This window comes from Manihot esculenta, chromosome 16 (assembly GCF_001659605.2).
Source record: "Manihot esculenta cultivar AM560-2 chromosome 16, M.esculenta_v8, whole genome shotgun sequence".
NCBI lineage: Eukaryota > Viridiplantae > Streptophyta > Magnoliopsida > Malpighiales > Euphorbiaceae > Manihot > Manihot esculenta.
The window spans coordinates 5,210,037-5,228,283 of NC_035176.2; the positions used below are offsets into that span (position 1 = coordinate 5,210,037).

At 34.3% G+C, this 18,247-nt stretch overlaps 3 protein-coding genes across 3 annotated transcripts; 1 reads left to right on the forward strand and 2 right to left on the reverse strand.

Annotated features, from left to right (window-relative positions):
* The first annotated feature begins 591 nt into the window (after nt 1-591).
* LOC110602928 (ferredoxin-thioredoxin reductase, variable chain, chloroplastic) lies at nt 592-1,716 on the forward strand. Its single transcript, XM_021740529.2, has one exon. It carries the CDS (start codon nt 710-712, stop codon nt 1,385-1,387), a length of 678 nt encoding a protein of 225 aa, XP_021596221.1. The 5' UTR covers nt 592-709; the 3' UTR covers nt 1,388-1,716.
* A 6,419-nt stretch (nt 1,717-8,135) lies between these two features.
* Nucleotides 8,136-14,264, reverse strand: LOC110604095. The gene is made up of 5 exons (XM_021742187.2): nt 13,982-14,264; nt 12,523-13,872; nt 11,826-11,897; nt 10,663-10,764; nt 8,136-10,580 (listed from the first exon to the last, which is right to left on the reverse strand). Exons 2-5 carry the CDS (start codon nt 12,706-12,708, stop codon nt 10,443-10,445), a joined length of 498 nt encoding a protein of 165 aa, XP_021597879.1. The 5' UTR covers nt 12,709-13,872; nt 13,982-14,264; the 3' UTR covers nt 8,136-10,442.
* A 1,199-nt stretch (nt 14,265-15,463) lies between these two features.
* LOC110604094 (ferredoxin-thioredoxin reductase, variable chain, chloroplastic) lies at nt 15,464-16,521 on the reverse strand. Its single transcript, XM_021742186.2, has one exon. The coding sequence runs from the start codon at nt 16,466-16,468 to the stop codon at nt 15,800-15,802; it is 669 nt and encodes a 222-aa protein (XP_021597878.1). The 5' UTR covers nt 16,469-16,521; the 3' UTR covers nt 15,464-15,799.
* Between the last annotated feature and the right edge of the window lie 1,726 nt (nt 16,522-18,247).

Sequence of the window (18,247 nt, forward strand, 5' to 3'; positions counted from 1 at the left end):
TATAGGAGTGTTGATAAGTTCACCATAGCAGTCTTTCTCTTATTGTCTTTATCAATTCAATACCTTTACTCTTTATTTAGATTAAGAGAAATGAGATAAAAGAAAATAAAAGAAAAGAGAATAAAGAAAACAAAACTAATTTTCCTAATTTCTATTGTTTGGACACCAAATAGAGGGAAAAAAAAGGAGAAATTATATTTAACTTTTGCATTTAATCCAAAATATTTCTCTGATTAAAAATAGAGAGAAATAAGTATTTATGTATATTAACAATACTTAAATATAATTAAAAGGGGAGGAAAGGAAAATTAATAGTATAAAATAAGAAGAGAAAAATAATAAAATAAGAAAATTCATTTTTATTTTTTTCCACTTATTTTCTCTTTAATTAAAAAAATAAAAAATAGAAATTTACATTGGAAATTGTGAAATTATTTTTTTATCAAAAAAATATTATTTTTTTTTAATTTTTTTCTTATTTAAATAAAAATAAAAAGAAAAAAAATAAAAATAAAAATATTTTCCTTGCTTATTTTCCTATCCTCCTCCAAAGTTATCCAAACAGAGGATTAGGATATTTGGGCTGATAAAGATCCCTGTGGATTTGCACCGAGTAATTATCTCTCATTTTTGGGTGGCCAAAAATTAAACTGATTAAAGTCGCTGCTAAATTTTTTTGGCAGGAGCTGTTCGGGAAACTTAAGACAGAATGAGCCCGACGACTCTGGCTTTACCGTCGGTGGGGGGAGCTGCTTCAGGTTGTTCTTCCCTCAATCGCCCCATTGCCTTTATATCTTCGGCGTTCCGTTCTGTAGATATGAGCGTCTCTACGGTGACGTTGTCGAAGAAATCTCTTGTATGCCTTTCATCGTCGTCTTCATCATCTTCTTCTTCCTCTTCTTCTTCTTCTTCTTCAGCAATAATGCCTACTCGTACCGACATTAATAATGGTTCGATGATGATAATTTGCTCCGTCAAAGGACGCTACTGCTACTCAACTATCCCCGCTGGTATAATGATAATAGGGAGAAGGAAGAAGAGGTTCATTCCGTGTGATGTCGCATTGAGATCCAACATTTCAGCTTCATTATCCTCATCGTCAACAACTGTCACCCAAGGAGAAGAGGAGGGGGAAGAAGCTGCTAAGAAGATTGGGGCGAGGGTTCGAGTGAAGGTTCCCTTGAAGGTTTACCACGTGCCTCGGGTGCCTGAAGTAGATCTGACTGGGAAAGAAGGACATCTCAAGCAGTATGTTGCCCTGTGGAAAGGCAAACGAATATCTGCCAATCTACCTTACAAGGTGGAGTTCGTGGTGGATATTGAAGGCCGTGGCCCTGTCAAATTCCTTGCCCATCTCAAGGAGGACGAGTTTGACTACCTTGAATGAATAGTATTTTACAATTTCATCTGCTTTGCTGCTTCCCCTGCCCGACCAGGCCAATACTCCTCTGTTTCCATTTCCTTTTCGTTATCTTTTCACTTAATCATACCCTAGTGTAATGCAGTGTAAATGTAGTTTACATGCTTAATTGTGTTCTTATTTTTCCCATCTTATATTCTTCTGTATCAATATGAGAATTTATGCTGACCTGCTTCTTGTACATTTGATTTTGGGATATCAGTGAAGCAATGGGATCGAGAAAACGCTTCTCTCAAAGACGTTTTCCATCTTTATTGTTCCATGTTATATAAATAAATCAATGCTTTTTGGCTGTTTCTCCAGGAATTTTTTTTTTTGAATGCATAGCTCTTGTTTGGCACTCCATTCTTGTGTTTGCGTTCATTGTTCCCTTTCCATTTTCAGTTTACAATACTTTACATGTATCTTTATTTTGTCATTTCTCCGAGGCTTTGCTTCTTTTTCTGAATTTAGAATCTTTTCTAATTTACAGATTGATGTTTAGACATGAATAATATAGATTATTGCATTCACATCAAGAAAACATTTGTTCAGTTGAGCTCATAATATGTTTTCATTTGTTGTTACGCATACCCTTTGTTTGGATTTAAGGGAAACTTAGAGAAGAGAAAAGAAAAGAAATCTTGATTTCTCAAAATTCTCTTTTTTGGAGAGGAGAATTTGCATTTCTCAAATTCCTACAAGTAACCCAAAGTGTTTCCCTCAAATTTGTGAGAAACGGGTGAAAATACCTAAAGTATTGTTGAGGGAGAAATTTGATTTTCCTTCTATATTAATAATTATCCAAAAAAATAAAGTAAATCAAATTTCTTTTCTCTTCATTTCCTTATACAATTAAGGATCCAAACAAATTGTTAATGACGAAAAGGTGGAATATGGTTGTGCATCACATCAGCAATTAATTTGCTGTAGTGGAACTTTCCTAAAACCAAGAATGGCTATCTCCTTCCATATAGCTTCAGTTTCTTTTAATGTAAACACTTGTTTCAGTCATCCTTTTTAGTTCCACTGTACCTTGCCAATATTGGATTACTGGTCAAGGTGAAGCTAGTGCTGGCTGTCTTCTATAAAACCAGACTTTGCGTGCTAGGTTTTCCAGCCAATCATGTGGATAGGCAACAGTGTTGAGAGTTGCAGAGATAGTCTTCTGGACTTGAGCATGTATCCTAGTATTGTACAGCAGAACTAACCACCATTAATCCACGGATTTTGCTTTCTGGTCCAGCAAGTAGTCCCTGATGTTTTTCTTTGGTCTCCTATGTATCAACCTCCATATGACCTTAAAGGCAAACTTGAAGTTCTTGCCGTAACTTCTCTTTGCAGGTTCTGAGATATATCAGGAGATGTTGGCGAAGGCCCTTGTGAACTACTTTGGTGCTAAATTACTCATATTTGATAGCCATTCTTTTCTGGGTGTAAGCTAAAAACATTCTGGATTCTCTTGCAACACTTTCTCATCTATATGATGTAAACATTAAAATTTGTTGAATCTCCAATTATGAATATGTAGGGTTTGTCTTCAAAGGAAGCTGAGTTTTTGACCGATGGATTTAATGCAGAAAAATCCTGCATCTGTACAAAAGTTGTGACGCAATGCAAATCAGCTACTATTTTTTTCCTTTCCTTTTCTTTCTTCTCAGGGCCTGTTTGCATTGCTGTTGGAGCTCCCGCTAAGAAAAACACTTTCTTAAATATAATTGTTATAGTATTAAAAATTGATTAAAAAATAAATTGATATGTTTTAACCTTAAAAATACTAAGTTAACAAAACAGTTTTTCAAATTTCTCTTTTCAATAGTTTTTAAAATGGTACTTTTCCTGAGAGCAGTCCTTTTTTCCCTAAAACTCAATGCCAAATGGGGTCTAAGCTATCCTAGAGTTCCTCTCAACCTTTCAACTGTGGTCTGCTATTTCCATTTAGAGGGCCTGTTAAATGTTAATTCCAATGTGCTTTAGGTTTTTCAGATGTGATGCAAAAGACAGACTATGTATGAACTTTTTCTCTCTCTGTCTCTTTCTCTCTTCATATAAGTGCATAGCATACTTATATATATGTATGAATGTGTCTGTTTGCGTGTGTCTGCATCTGCATGTGTGCATGGGTGTGATGTATACTGGTTGCTGATCAGGCATTAAAAGGTTATCATGTCACGTATGCGTATAATGAGTGATATCTTGCCATATGGTTTTATCAGGATAGCTTTTGAAGACTTCATGACAGAGGGAAAGAAGTGCCAAAGGCAACAAAAGTTCCGACTAAACTTTTCCCGAATAAAGCAGTTATTCACATGCCACAGGTCTGTATAATGGACACTGTACCATGTGGTATGGTATATTATTGAATTGTATAAATCATTGCAGGATGAGGTGCTTCTAGCACCTTCGAAGCATCAATTGGATCGAGATGTAGAAACCCTTAAAATGAAGGGGAATTTGAATCACCTTCGTGCTGTGAGAAATCTTTCATACACTAAGCTATGGCATTTGATTGTTATTTCTTAAAACATTTTATCATTAATACAATATGTAAATGGGCGGTTTTGAAATTTTGTATGTGTAATCCTTAAAGAGTCAATTACTTGTGCACGTCTGGTCAGTTTGCCTCTGCTACTGAAACATTATGTTGGCTCACATCACTGGTCCTTATAATAAAATAATCTTCAATGACTCATGAATGTTCAGTGTGCACAGTAAAGGCATTAGAAATTGCTCCTTCCAGTTATCATTAATAAGTATATTGTGGCTTACCAGATACCAACTATCAAATCTGTGAGTAGCTGCTTCAACTTGGATAACGTCTAGTTTTGATTGTCGGTTTAAGGGGTCTGTTTTATGTTCTTTTTCCTATGTTGTTTCTGGTTAACTGTTGAAACTTCCCTTTCTACTCTTACGCATCTTTGCTGGCTATAGCAAAAACAATAAGAATATGAGTTTCCAGAGCCATCTGGCTTCTTGTCCATATTAACTGATTTTTCTGTTTGACATAAAAATTCATGTTTATGCTTCTGTGTTCCCTAGAATTGGTCTCTTCTTCTCAAAGTTGGTCCCATATCAGTCATCTTGAGAATTCTTGGAATTTTTGGTTTATAGCTGGTTGAAGTCCTTTTGTTGGTTGAGCAATGAAGGTTCTAGATTTCTGTTGTGGAACTAGAATTTCAAGATTGGAGGGCCACGAGTACGGTTGATAATAGTAATAATAAAAGAACTTAGATTTCAAGGACTCAACAGATTTGAGGACCTTGTTGAAAAGTTCCAGATTTAGGGTTGGAATGTGTACTTTTGTATAAAATATATGGGTAGGAAATGAGAACTTGCTAAGAATGACAGTAACAATAGTCCTGTCTCCTGTGACAGAAAATAGGCCTTTGGAGGGATTAAAAAAAATGAAAAGTTAGGCTGTAGGCTGTACATGAAATTGTAGTGTTGTCTTGAGAAATTAAAGATTCATTGAAAAGACTTTGGAGTTTCCTGTTGGATGGGCAACAGTGTTGAGAGTTGTAGAGATGGTCTTCTGGACTTGAGCATGTATCCTACTATTGCAGTGTTGCCTTGAGAAACTAAAGATTCATCTAAGAATCTGGAGTTTCATATGTTGGACAATAGGCTAAATTTCTGCAGTAATCTAATGTTGAAGTGATAATCATAATCTAATTTTGGATAGTTCTATGGAGCTAGAATTCTTCATATGGCAGTTAAGTGCAATCAAATGTTGGAATTCAGCAATTGCTTTCAAGTGATTAGATTTCTCCATAGTCTGTTTTCCAAGGAAATTGTCCAAGTTTTCCAAGGAAATTGTCAGAAGTTTTCTTTCAGCTTGAATGAAGCCCTTGTCCTATTCTGTTGGTAAAGTGAATGCTCAATGTTCAGAGATTTTTTATTATTATTATTGTTATTTCTATTCACAGAAAAAAGCTTTTTATTGGAATGCACTCTGGACCTGCTATTATTTGCTTATTTTAAGCCATATTTTCTGATTTCGACTATTTCACATTGATCTTTGTTTTGTAGTCTTCCAAGTAGAATTTATATCCTTTAATTCTGTAGTTAGCAGACATGTGATTAGCACGTGATTGTTCTGTACATGTAAATACTCTTGACTTTACTCTTGTAATTAATTCGATTCTTCCAGAAATAAAAGCCCTCTCAGTTTCTCTCAAAACCTCAGTTTCAAATCATTCTCAGCTATTGGTGCTGCTGGGACTCTGAGCAATGAAAGTTGATGTCTTGATTTTTGTTGGAATTCATTTATGTATCTTCATGTTGTTATCAAATGCTGTTTTGAGTTGGCTAAGTGTTCGTTTGAGGAAGCCTTTATGATTCTACTCATACCTTAAACTTGCTTGCTGCATTATATAGCATCATCAAAGGCTCCCCCCAGGCCCCAACACATTTCTTGTTCAGGATTTTTTTTTCTTTCTAAACTTGCATTTCTTGGACGGGATTGATGGGTTTATGTGTATGATCCTTATTGATTTTGGTTTGTTTTTTATTAGTGTACTTCTTATCGGTTGGCTTTTGTTTTCTAAAAGGTAGTTCATACAAGTTTTGACTTGGCTGATAAGCGAATGTAATAAGAAGAAACTCGACTTGATAAACGTATGCATTTCTCATTGTATGAGAGAGAAAAAAATAACTACGATAAATTGAATTTTTTTATTTTTATTGAAAGTAATATTTTTCGTTTTTGCTTTTTTATATAAATTGTTTTTTACTGTTTAAGTTTTTGTATTTTTTATTTTTACTTTTTGACAGTTTCAATCCTGCTAATTTTTACATATAATTTGAGTTATATGGACGTCCTGTGATCGAGATGTTGATCTTACTGATAGTGTGAGCAGATACTTGACCACTCCTCTTCTTGGATCCTTGCGATGATGCTGAATTTTTATTGGATTATTGTTACCATACTATCTTGGATGATAGAAATTACTGGATTAGATATGCCTTATTACTTTACAATTTATACTCATTTATTGTTGGAAATTATGTAGGCTATCCAGTCTTGGTATGTTATGGGGCGTCTGAGTGCATTCAATTCTTCAAATTTGCAGGTTTGACTATAGTAATATAAATCCTTTACTGAACACGTTTGTACATAAATTTTGCATGTTGTTGTAGAATTTCATAGATTACCTCATTTTGGTGACTTGTTTTTAGATGAAAGTTTTGTTTTCTAATCCCAGTTTCCTTGTAATTTCAAACTTATAAAAATTTAGCATGATTACAACATATGAATTACAATAAATCAAAAGGATCATTACACTGATTTTAAAAATTTATATTTTTTACTTTTACTTTTTTTATTTTTAAGTTGTTGCTTAGCAAATGAATCTAAAAGATCTTATCTATTACTTTAATGGCAATTGTCTAATCACTCAATGGAGTACAATCTCCTCTACGATGCAGATAGAGGTTTCAAGGTTATGCCATCATCGTTCCATGATATCAATGATATTGAATTTCAGGATAATTGGAACCGTTTCTATCTAATTATGATTTTTTTTATTGTTATTTTTATATGAAATGTTTTAATATGCAGAATATCTAAAATATTCAAATTTATGTCTAACAAAATAGATTTTGGTACATCAGATTTTTTTTATTGTAGATGTACTTCTCAATTGCTTAACTGTATTGAGTTTCGAGTAAGTCTAAGGATTAAGGGTTGCAAAAGTAGAGACCTTTTATTCAAATGCACTTACCACTATAAAATTGTGCATTATCTTCGTCATTATTAAAACTCTTATGCAGTATTGTTATGGGTACATATGAAACTGTTAATTATGACACAAATTTTGTAGCTTACTAGTTTTTATTTTCTTGATAGTGGATATATATTTTCAATTGCTATGAAAATGTAATCTTTTATATAAGTAAAACATTTATTTTCTATTTAAATTGTTCATGAGGGCGCAAACTTAAGTTGATATAGCATTAATAAGTAAAACTTTTATGCATCATTTCATACTAGTGATTGCTAAGAAATAAAATTTCCTAAAAACTTAATTAAAATATTGTTCTCTGTCCGCGTCATTATTACCACTTACCAACAAGTATTCAAATAAATACTTAGTTGGCGGTATATTTGTTGGCTACAGGGAGCGCTCAATAACTAATTTGTATCAAATTTAAATTTAAATTATTTTCATCTATTATAGTGCATAATAATACATAATTTTTTAATTTTTTAACTAAATTCAATTCAATTCATATGTTACCCATTAAAATAAATTAACGTTATATTAATTATAAAATATAATGAAAAATCATTTAAATCTCAATTGCAAATTTGCTAATATAATAATAGCACAATTGAAAAATATAAATAAGAAAGTATCATAAAAATTAAATAAAATAATTAAATAAAAGTAAAATAATTAAATTTAAATATTACATTTCAAATAATAAAGAAAAAAACACTTAAATAATTTTACAAATTATATAGTTTTAAATTTTGTAAATTAAAAAAATTAATTTCAAAATAAAAATTTTAATTTTTTTAAAAATGTGATTAATTTTAATTTTATAAAAATTAAAAAATAAAATATATTTTACACATTATTTTAACTTTATTATTTTAACTTTTTTATAAATATAGCTATTTTTAAATTTTTGCATGAATTAAAAAATTAAAATAATTTCTATATATTAATTTAACTTTTTTTAAAAATATCACTAATTTTAATTTTATTGAAATTAAAAAATAATTAATTAATTTATGCATAGGATAATGGGCACGACAAACGCATACATATAAACCCATCAATCCTGACCAAGAAATGCAAGTTTAGAAAAAAAAAAACCTCCAACAAGAAATGTGTTGGGGCCTGAGGGGAGCCTTTGATGATGCTATATAGTGCAGCAAGCAAGTTTAAGGTGCGAGTAGAATCATAAAGGCTTCCTCAAACGAGCACTTGGCCAACTCAAAAAAGCATTGCTAACAACCAGAAGATACATAAATGAATTCCAACAAAGATCAAGCCATCAACTTTCATTGCTCAAAGTCCCTACAGCACCAATAATAGCTGAGAACAATGTGAAACTGAGGTTTTGGAGAAACAGAGAGAGAGTACTTCTGGAAGAATCGAATTAACTACAAGAATAAAGTCAAGAGTATTTATACGTACAGAACAATCCCGTCCTAATCACATGTCTGCTAACTACAGAATTAAAGGATATAAATTGTACTAGGAAGACTACAAAACAAAGATCAATGTGAAATAGTCGAAATCAGGAAATATGGCTTAAAATAAGCAAATAAAAGCAGGTCTAGAGCGCATTCCAACAAAAAGCTTTCTTCTGTGGAGAGAAATAACAATAATAATAATAAAAAATCTCCGAACATTGAGCGTTCACTTTACCAACAGAATAGGACAAGAGCTTCATTCAAGCTGAAGGAAAACTTCAACAATTTCCTTGGAAAACAGACTGGAGAAATCTAATCACTTGAAAGCAGTAGCTGAATTCCAACATTTGATTGGACTTTACTGCCATATGAAGAATTCTAGCTCCATACAACTATCCAAAATTAGATTATGATTATCACTTCAACATTAGATGACTGTAGAAATTTAGCCTATTGTCCAACATATGAAACTCCAGATTCTTAGATGAATCTTTAGTTTCTCAAGGCAACACTACAATAGTAAGATACATGCTCAAGTCCAGAAGACCATATCTGCAACTCTCAACACTGTTGCCCATCCAACAGGACACTCCAAAGTCTTCTCACATGAATCTTTAATTTCTCAAGACAACACTACAATTTCATGTACAGCTTACAGCCTAACTTTTCTTTTTTTTTTTAACCCCTCAAGAGGCCTATTTTCTATCACAGGAGACAGGACAATGTTACTGTCATTCTTAGCAAGTTCTCATTTCCTACCTATATATTTTATACAAAAGTACATATTCCAACCCTAAATCTGGAACTTTTCAACAAGGCCCTCAAATCTGTCGAGTCCTTGAAATCTAAGTTTTTTCTTATTACTATTATCAACCGTACTCGTGGCCCTCCAATCTTGAAATTCTAGTTCCACAACAGAAATCTAGAACCTTCATTGCTCAACCAACAAAAGGACTTCAACCAGCTATAAACCAAAAATTCCAAGAATTCTCAGGATGACTGATATGGGACCAACTTTGAGAAGAAGAGACCAATTCTAGGAAACACAGAAGCATAAACATGAATTTTTATGTCAAACAGAAAAATCAGTTAATATAGACGAGAAGCCAGATGGCTCTGGCAACTCATATTCTTCTTGTTTTTGCTATAGCTAGCAAAGATGCCTAAGAGTAGAAAGGGAAGTTTCAACAGTTAACCAGAAACAACATAGGAAAAAGAACATAAAACAGACCCCTTAAACCGACAATCAAAACTAGACGTTATCTAAGTTGAAGCTGCTCCTCACAGATTTGATAGTTGGTATCTGGTAAGCCACAATATACTTATTAATGATAACTGGAAGGAGCAATTTCTAATGCCTTTACTGTGCACACTGAACATTCATGCATCATTGAAGATTATTTTATTATAAGGACCAGTGATGTGAGCCAACATAACGTTTCGGTAGCAGAGACAAACTGACCAGACATGGACAAGTAGTTGACTCTTAAGGATTACACATTCCAAATTTCAAAAGTGCCCCTTTACATATTGTATTAATTATAAAATATTTAAGAAATAACAATCAAATGCCATAGCTTAGGTTCCGTTTGTTTCACGGAAAATATTTTTCATATTTTTTTACGTTTGGAGCAGTCAGAAAATTTAGTCAATTTTTTGGCTTTAGAAAATTTAGTCAACAGAAAATATTTTCCTGGTCAAAGGAAAAAATAAGTCATTTTAAGGAAAATGACTTCCTCTTTTTAGAGGAAGTCATTTTCCGCACCTTAACGTCTTTATTAAGACCTATATATAAATTTTTCAATGAATTTTATTTTTTAAATTAAAATTAAGCAATAGAAAATAAGTTATCTTGTTGAAAAATATTTTCCACGGAAAATATTTTTCAAATATAAGTTATTTTCTACAAACAAACAGAGGCTTAGTGTATGAAAGGTTTCTCACAGCACTAAGGTGATTAAAATTCCCCTTCATTTTGAGGGTTTCTGCATCTCGATCCAATTGATGCTTCCAAGATGGTAGAAGCAACTCATCCTGCAATGATTTATACAATTCAATAATATATCATACCCCAATATAATAGTTGTAATAATGGTACAGTGTCCATTATACAGACCTGTGGCATGTGAATAACTGCTTTATTCCGGAAAAGGTTAGTCAGAACTTTTGTTGCCTTTGGTACTTCTTTCCCTCTGTCATGAAGTCTTCCAAAGCTATCCTGATAAAACCATATGGCAAGAGATCACTCATTATACGCACATGTGACATGATAACCTTTTAATGCCTGATCATCAACCAGTATACATCACACCCATGCACACATGCAGATGCAGACACACGCAAACAGACACATTCATACATATATATAAGTATGCTATGCATTTATATGAAGAGAGAGAGACAGAGAGAAAGTTCATGCATAGTCTGTCTTTTGCATCACATCTGAAAAACCTAAAACACATTGGAATTAACATTTAACAGGCCCTCTAAATGGAAATAGCAGACCACAGTTGAAAGGTTGAGAGCAACTCTAGGATAGGTTAGACCCCATTTGGCATTGGGTTTTAGGGAAAAAAGGACTGCTCTCAGAAAAAGTACTATTTTAAAAACTATTGAAAAGGAAATTTGAAAAAAACTGTTTTGTTAACTTAGTATTTTTAAGGTTAAAACATATCAATTTATTTTTCAATCAAATTTTAATACTCTAACAATCATATTTAAGAAAGTGTTTTTCTTAGCAGATGCTCCAACAGCAATGCAAACAGGCCCTGAGAAGAAGGAAAAGAAAAGGAAAAAAATAGTAGCTGATTTGCATTGCGTCACAACTTTTGCCTACACCAAAAATTTATTATGTTCTAGTATAATACACTCTTCACATTTATGGAACTGTATTGCAAAATAAATTCCTAGAAGATTTAAAACCATTGTTGATTGAGTAATCCTTTTACATTTTCTTACTTGAAACATCAACTACTTTAGCTTAACAATAGCCATAAAGAGCAGAGTATATTGATATGTAAAATACATATGATAACAAACATTTGGGCCAAAAGATAAAAATGAAATTACTACATCGGTTTGTGCAATGAAGCACCTGTAGACCTCCACTTCTATTTACTACATGCCATCAGAACCAATGAGAAGAGGAATAAAAAGAAAAAATTAACTTTTAAGGCAAATCTTGTGCAAACAGGAGATGTTCAAAGACTCCTGCAGTGGAGAAAAGAAACGGTCTACAACTGGAAACAAAAAGGAGAGAGGAGAGGAAAGAATCACTACCGGAAAAGCCAGGTCAAGAAGTGCAGTTTGATTGCAACCAAATTTCGTGAAAAGAAAACCTCCAGGATGCGACTGCAAGAAGAAAACAAATTCAAGGGTTTGAAAATGGACCATAATTTTTTATAATCAAACTAAAAGCAAATTTAAATTACAGAATAGGCTCAATTTGTAGGCTTCTGACTTTCACTGCACAAAAATAAGGGTAAATAAGTTTTAGTATATATTAGAAGGGAGTTTAAACACCAACGCCACAGGTTAAATGTAATTGTTTTAGAAGTCTAGAACACTTCAATTTTCTTGACCAAGGTCACCCATCTCCATAATTCCCTTTTGAATACTTAAAGCTACATCAATGAATAATAAAGCACATTGAATCTACAGTTGAACGTGCTTGAATAACTTTTCTTTTAAGTTATTTTCAGTTAGCAACTCCCAATATTTAACAGAAACCTGCCTGTTATATGCATAGAGGAACTTAGACATGCACGTTCATAAATAACATTTTTCAAATTTTTCAATATCTCTTGCGATTTTTCTCAGTTGAATTCTGAGGAAGAATAATACCAAGATGCCTCAACTTTGAAATTTTTCTTTGAAATTTTTGGTAATTCAGCATAGAAGAAAATCGGTAAATAAAATTCAAAATACATTTGGAACACCCTCACTCCCCAGGTTTAATATGAGACCAAAATATTACCTTTTCTTTGCGATTGTCAGTTTGTGTGTGTGAAGCAATTGCTACCACATTATCAGGAAGCTTTTCAAGTTTGCTTTTAAATGTAGAGCATGTGTCTGGATTTCCTGCAATTGATTTCTCTGCATATTTCATGAACAAAATAAAAGGAGAGTTTCTGCTCTCATTGTGTACAGCTGGATAAAACATTTTGTAGAAGTATATAAGAAGCCAGGAAATGGAAAACAACACAAAGCCAAATCAAATTGAATCATATCATCATCACTTGAGTATCACTACCTCAAATAATGTATTGATAGTAATTTGTCCAAATCTTCCACATTATCCAAACGAAGATCAGTAACCAGAGATAGAAAGTGAGAAATATTTCCAGTCAGTTGGAATCAGAAAATTTTCGGGGAAAAAAAGAAAAGGGTTTCTGATGAAGTCAAAGCACATGAAAATTCTCATAGAACAGTACAAAATTACCATTGCAAAAGTACCCATGACCTCCCTCGCAAAGGCCTCCAAGATAAACCCCATCAGTTACAGGTTTATCAAACCTTACCCCTATTTTTGACAAAGGAAAGGATTGTCCTCAAAAACTAGTAGGACCTTTCCACGAATTCCATTAGGTGGACCCCTACATATTAAATTAACAAACAATTAACAGAGTAAGCAACCATATGCTGTGCCAAAAGGGCCAAATGACAAACATAAGGCAAGAATCAAAAAAATTTTCAAGTCCACCCCTTATGAGGCAACAGCTTGAGAATAGCATGAGGCTCTAAATATCTCCAGAATATGTTTCCTACATTTGTTCCAATGTCTTACGCTAGTATATGCAAATATGAACCAGCACAATTAGACAGGTATTGAATTCCAACTCTATAGCTAGTCTCAACAACTAGAAAGTAGAAAAACAAAAATCACATGAATATCATCATTTATCTTCTCAGTTTTGGCATTGGACTACATTTGGCAGCTACTTCAACAATAGAACCCTGCTTGATGCTTCTCATATCCAAAACAATATTTGCCCAGTTCGTCAGCTATTATTTCAAGCATTCCACTTCAGATCATGATGAGGAGGAATTCTGCAACTGACATGTTTATGTCAAAATACAGCCCCAGTTCAGTTAGTGGAAACCCATCAATCAATTCCCCTTTTAGTTCATGACTTCAGAGAAACAGAGTTTCAATGATCATTACAAGGTAATTAAGAAAAAGGATAAGGACTAAACATCCCTGCACTCAAGTTCACAGAACCATATAAATGATCACTAGAAAGTTTAACAGATTCTGGCCACTACTAATACCTTGATGAAGATGCTGATGGACATAAGCCACCAGAAATGTACCTTACTCTATCACCTGGAAGAACATAGTTTGTAGTTATCTTGCTAAATTAGAATCCAAGGGAACTGATTAGAACTAAAAGGTCAAACAAAAAGGAAGACCAAATACGGATGGCCAGTCCTACCTATTTTAAACAACAGATTTCTAGATGTCCCAGAAGAAGAGGGTACAGCATCAATATCCATCTTTGGTTGAGATCCCTGACCAAAGGAAGAAGGTGCATTTAAAGAACTAGGTGTATCTGCTTCAAGACCTGATGGATTCACACTTTTTAATGAGTCGGCGATCATAGGGCTTTGTTTGGTACAGATGCAGGATTTTTCTGCATTAAATCCATCCGTCAAAAACTCAGCTTCCTTTGAAGACAAACCCTACATATTCATAATTGGAGATTCAACAAATTTTAATGTTTACATCATATAGATGAGAAAGTGTTGCAAGAGAATCCAGAATGTTTTTAGCTTACACCCAGAAAAGAATGGCTATCAAATACGAGTAATTTCGCACCAAAGTAGTTCACAAGGGCCTTCGCCAACATCTCCTGATATATCTCAGAACCTGCAAAGAGAAGTTATGGCAAGAACTTCAAGGTTGCATTTAAGCTCATATGGAGGTTGATACATAGGACCAGAGAAAAACATCAGGGACTACCTGCTGGACCAGAAAGCAAAATCCGTGGATTAATGGTGGTTAGTTCTGCTGGACAATACTAGGATACATGCTCAAGTCCAGAAGACTATCTCTGCAACTCTCAACACTGTTGCCTATCCAACACAAGATTGGCTGGAAAACCTAGCACGCAAAGTCTGGTTTTATAGAAGACAACCAGCACTAGCTTCACCTTGACCAGTAATCCAATATTGGCAAGGTACAGTGGAATTAAAAGGATGACTGAAACAAGTGTTTACACTAAAAGAAATTGAAGCTATATGGAAGGAGATAGCCATTCTTGGTTTCAAGAAAGTTCCACTACAGCAAAATTAATTGCTGATGTGATGCACAACCATATTCCACTCCTTTTCATCATTAACAATTTGTTTGGATCCTTAATTGTATAAGGAAACGAAGAGAAAAGAAATTTGATTTACTTTATGTTTTTTGGATAATCATTAATATAGAAGGAAAATCAAATTTCTCCCTCTAAAGAAAAAATGGGAAAGAACAATACTTTAGGTATTTTCACCCGTTTCTCACAAATTTGAGGCAAACACTTTGGATTACTCATAGGAATTTGAGAAATGCAAATCCTCCTCGCCAAACAAGAGAAATTTGAGAAATCAAGATTTCTTTTCTTTTCTCTTCTCTCCATTTCCCTTAAATCCAAACAAAGGGTAAGCGTAACAACAAATGAAAACATATTAAGAGCTCAACTGAACAAATATTTTCTTAATGTGAATGCAATAATCTATATTATTGATGGATGTCTAAACATCAATCTGTAAATTAGAAAAGATTTTAAATTCAGAAAAAGAAGCAAAGCCTCAGAGAAATGACAAAATAAAGATACATGTAAAGTATTGTAAACTAAAAATGGAAAGGGAACAATGAACACAAACAAAAGAATGGAGTACCAAACAAGAGCTATGCATCGAAAAAAAAAAAATCCTGGAGAAACAGCCAAGAGCATTGATTCATTTACATAACATAGGACAATAAAGATGGAAAACGTCTTTGAGAGAAGCGTTTTCTCGATCCCACATTGCTTCACTGATATCCCAAAATCAAATGTACAAGAAGCAGGTCAGCATAAATTCTTACATTGATACAGAAGAATATAAGATGGGAAAAATAAGAACACAATCAAGCATGTAAACTACATTTACACTGCATTACACTAGGGTATGATTAAGTGAAAAGATAACGAAAAGGAAATGGAAACAGAGGAGTATTGGCCTGGTCGGGCAGGGGAAGCAGCAAAGCAGATGAAATTGTAAAATACTATTCATTCAAGGTAGTCAAACTCGTCCTCCTTGAGATGGGCAAGGAATTTGACAGGGCCACGGCCTTCAATATCCACCACGAACTCCACCTTGTAAGGTAGATTGGCAGATATTCGTTTGCCTTTCCAGAGGGCAACATACTGCTTGAGATGTCCTTCTTTCCCAGTCAGATCTACTTCAGGCACCCGAGGCACGTGGTAAACCTTCAAGGGAACCTTCACTCGAACCCTCGCCCCAATCTTCTTAGCAGCTTCTTCCCCCTCCTCTTCTCCTTGGGTGACAGTTGTTGACGATGAGGATAAAGATGATGAAGCCGAAATGTTGGATCTCAATGCGACATCACACGGAATGAACCTCTTCTTCCTTCTCCCTATTATCATTATACCAGCGGGGATAGTTGAGTAGCAGTAGCGTCCTTCGACGGAGCAAATTATCATCATCGAACCATTATTAATGTTGGTACGAGTAGCAGGCATTATTGCTGAAGAAGAAGAAGATGATGATGATGATGATGAAAGGCATACAAGAGATTTCTTCGACAACGTCACCGTAGAGACGCTCATATCTGCAGAACGGAACGCCGAAGATATAGAGGCAATGGGGCGATTGAGGGAAGAACAAGCTGATGCAGCTCCCCCCACCGACGGTAAAGCCTGAGTCGTTGGGCTCATTCTGTCTTAGTTTTCCCAACAGCCCCTGCCGAAAAGTTTAGCAGCGACTTTAATCAGTTTAGTTTTATATATATATATATACGTACACCTAATTGAATATAATAACCTACAATCCAACCCCATATGATTACAAATCACACTACCACTACCATCATGATCAAAATTTTCTTTACTCACCCTATCATAATTAAGCTTAATCCCCTCATCATTAGAGGTTGACAAGACACAAAATTAACAGTATATTCCTGTTTAATAAAATATAAGAATCAGTGCGACCAAACATCCATATTGTAATATAAAGAGTGTAATAAAGACTGTAATTTTACATCAAGTTATAGAGCATTAGGAACTTGTTGGAAAACCACAACATTTCTCTATTTCCAAATTCACCACATTGCAATAAATAAAATCTCAAGCGGTTGACAAATAACTATTAAAGAATATGTAAAACCAACATCATATTGTAGCTAATTAGCCACATACTAATCAAAAAAGGATTCACACGTATTAGGGTCCCAAATTTGATTCCAGAGATAGTGAGTAGCAGGGCAATCCCATGTTTCCTTTCTATGGCCACAAATAGCACAAGTCGGGTTATTAGTAAATCGACGTTTAAATCTTTCAGCATTGGTTATAATTTTTCCATAAGCAATTAATTAGTAAAACATGCGACACCATTGGGGCACTTTGATCTTCTAAAGCAATTTCCATATACAATCCCTAGCCCAACTATCAAACATGTCCATCAAGTCATGTACAGACTTAACTAAAAATACTCCTAAAGATGTGAACTGCCAGGAGACCTCATCATAAGCTCTAACATCTTCAACAATGGAAATGGGTTCTAATAGAAGACATGCATCCCCATGAAAGAGCTCAAACAATCGCCTGGAAAGCATTCAGACAAGAGTACTAATGGCTGATGATAATGCAAGATGCGAAGTAACTTGTCTAGAACACTTGAAGATGCAAAGTACATGTAAACATCCCAATGACCCCGAGAGAAATGCAAGCAGCAATTGGAAGTCTTTGGCCTTTGTTTCAGTGGGGGATAAACATCCTTGGCCCATTCTCTAAGGAATCCGGGTCAAGGAAGTTCGTAATCGTGGCAGTAGATCATTTAAGTAAGTGGGCCAAGGCTGAGGCAGTGCAGTCTATCACCACCCAACAAGCGATTTTCTTCATTAGTAAAAATATATTCACTCAATTCGGAATACCAAAGATAGTGATCACCTATAATGGAACTCATTTTGCAAGCTCCAGGTTTAAAGACTTCTGCAAGAAATGAAAGATTGACTTAAGGTTCAGCTCAGCATATCACCCTCAAACCAATGATATGATTGAGGTTACAAATAGAACCATCCTACAGGGGTTAAAGAAAAGGCTCGACCAAGCCAAATGCAACTGACTTGAGGAATTACCTCACTTACTGTGGGCATACAGGACCACCCCTAGGATAGCTATAGGAGAAACACCATTTTCGCTTGTATATAGGGTCGAGGCAGTCATCCCTGTGGAAATTCAAGTAAGGAGCTTCAGGACACAACACCCTGAGATTTCAGGGAATCCCGAAGAAATACAATTCAATTTGGACCAAGCCGAATTCCTACGAGAAAATATTACAATCAGAATAGCAGTTTATAGAATTAAAATGTCCAGAATATTCAACAACAAGGTTAGACCACGTGTTTCTAATGTGGGGGGACCTAGTCCTTAAAAGAATAGATATAACAAGTGGCAGTGCCGGACATAGTAAGTTGGGCGAGAACTGAAAAGGGC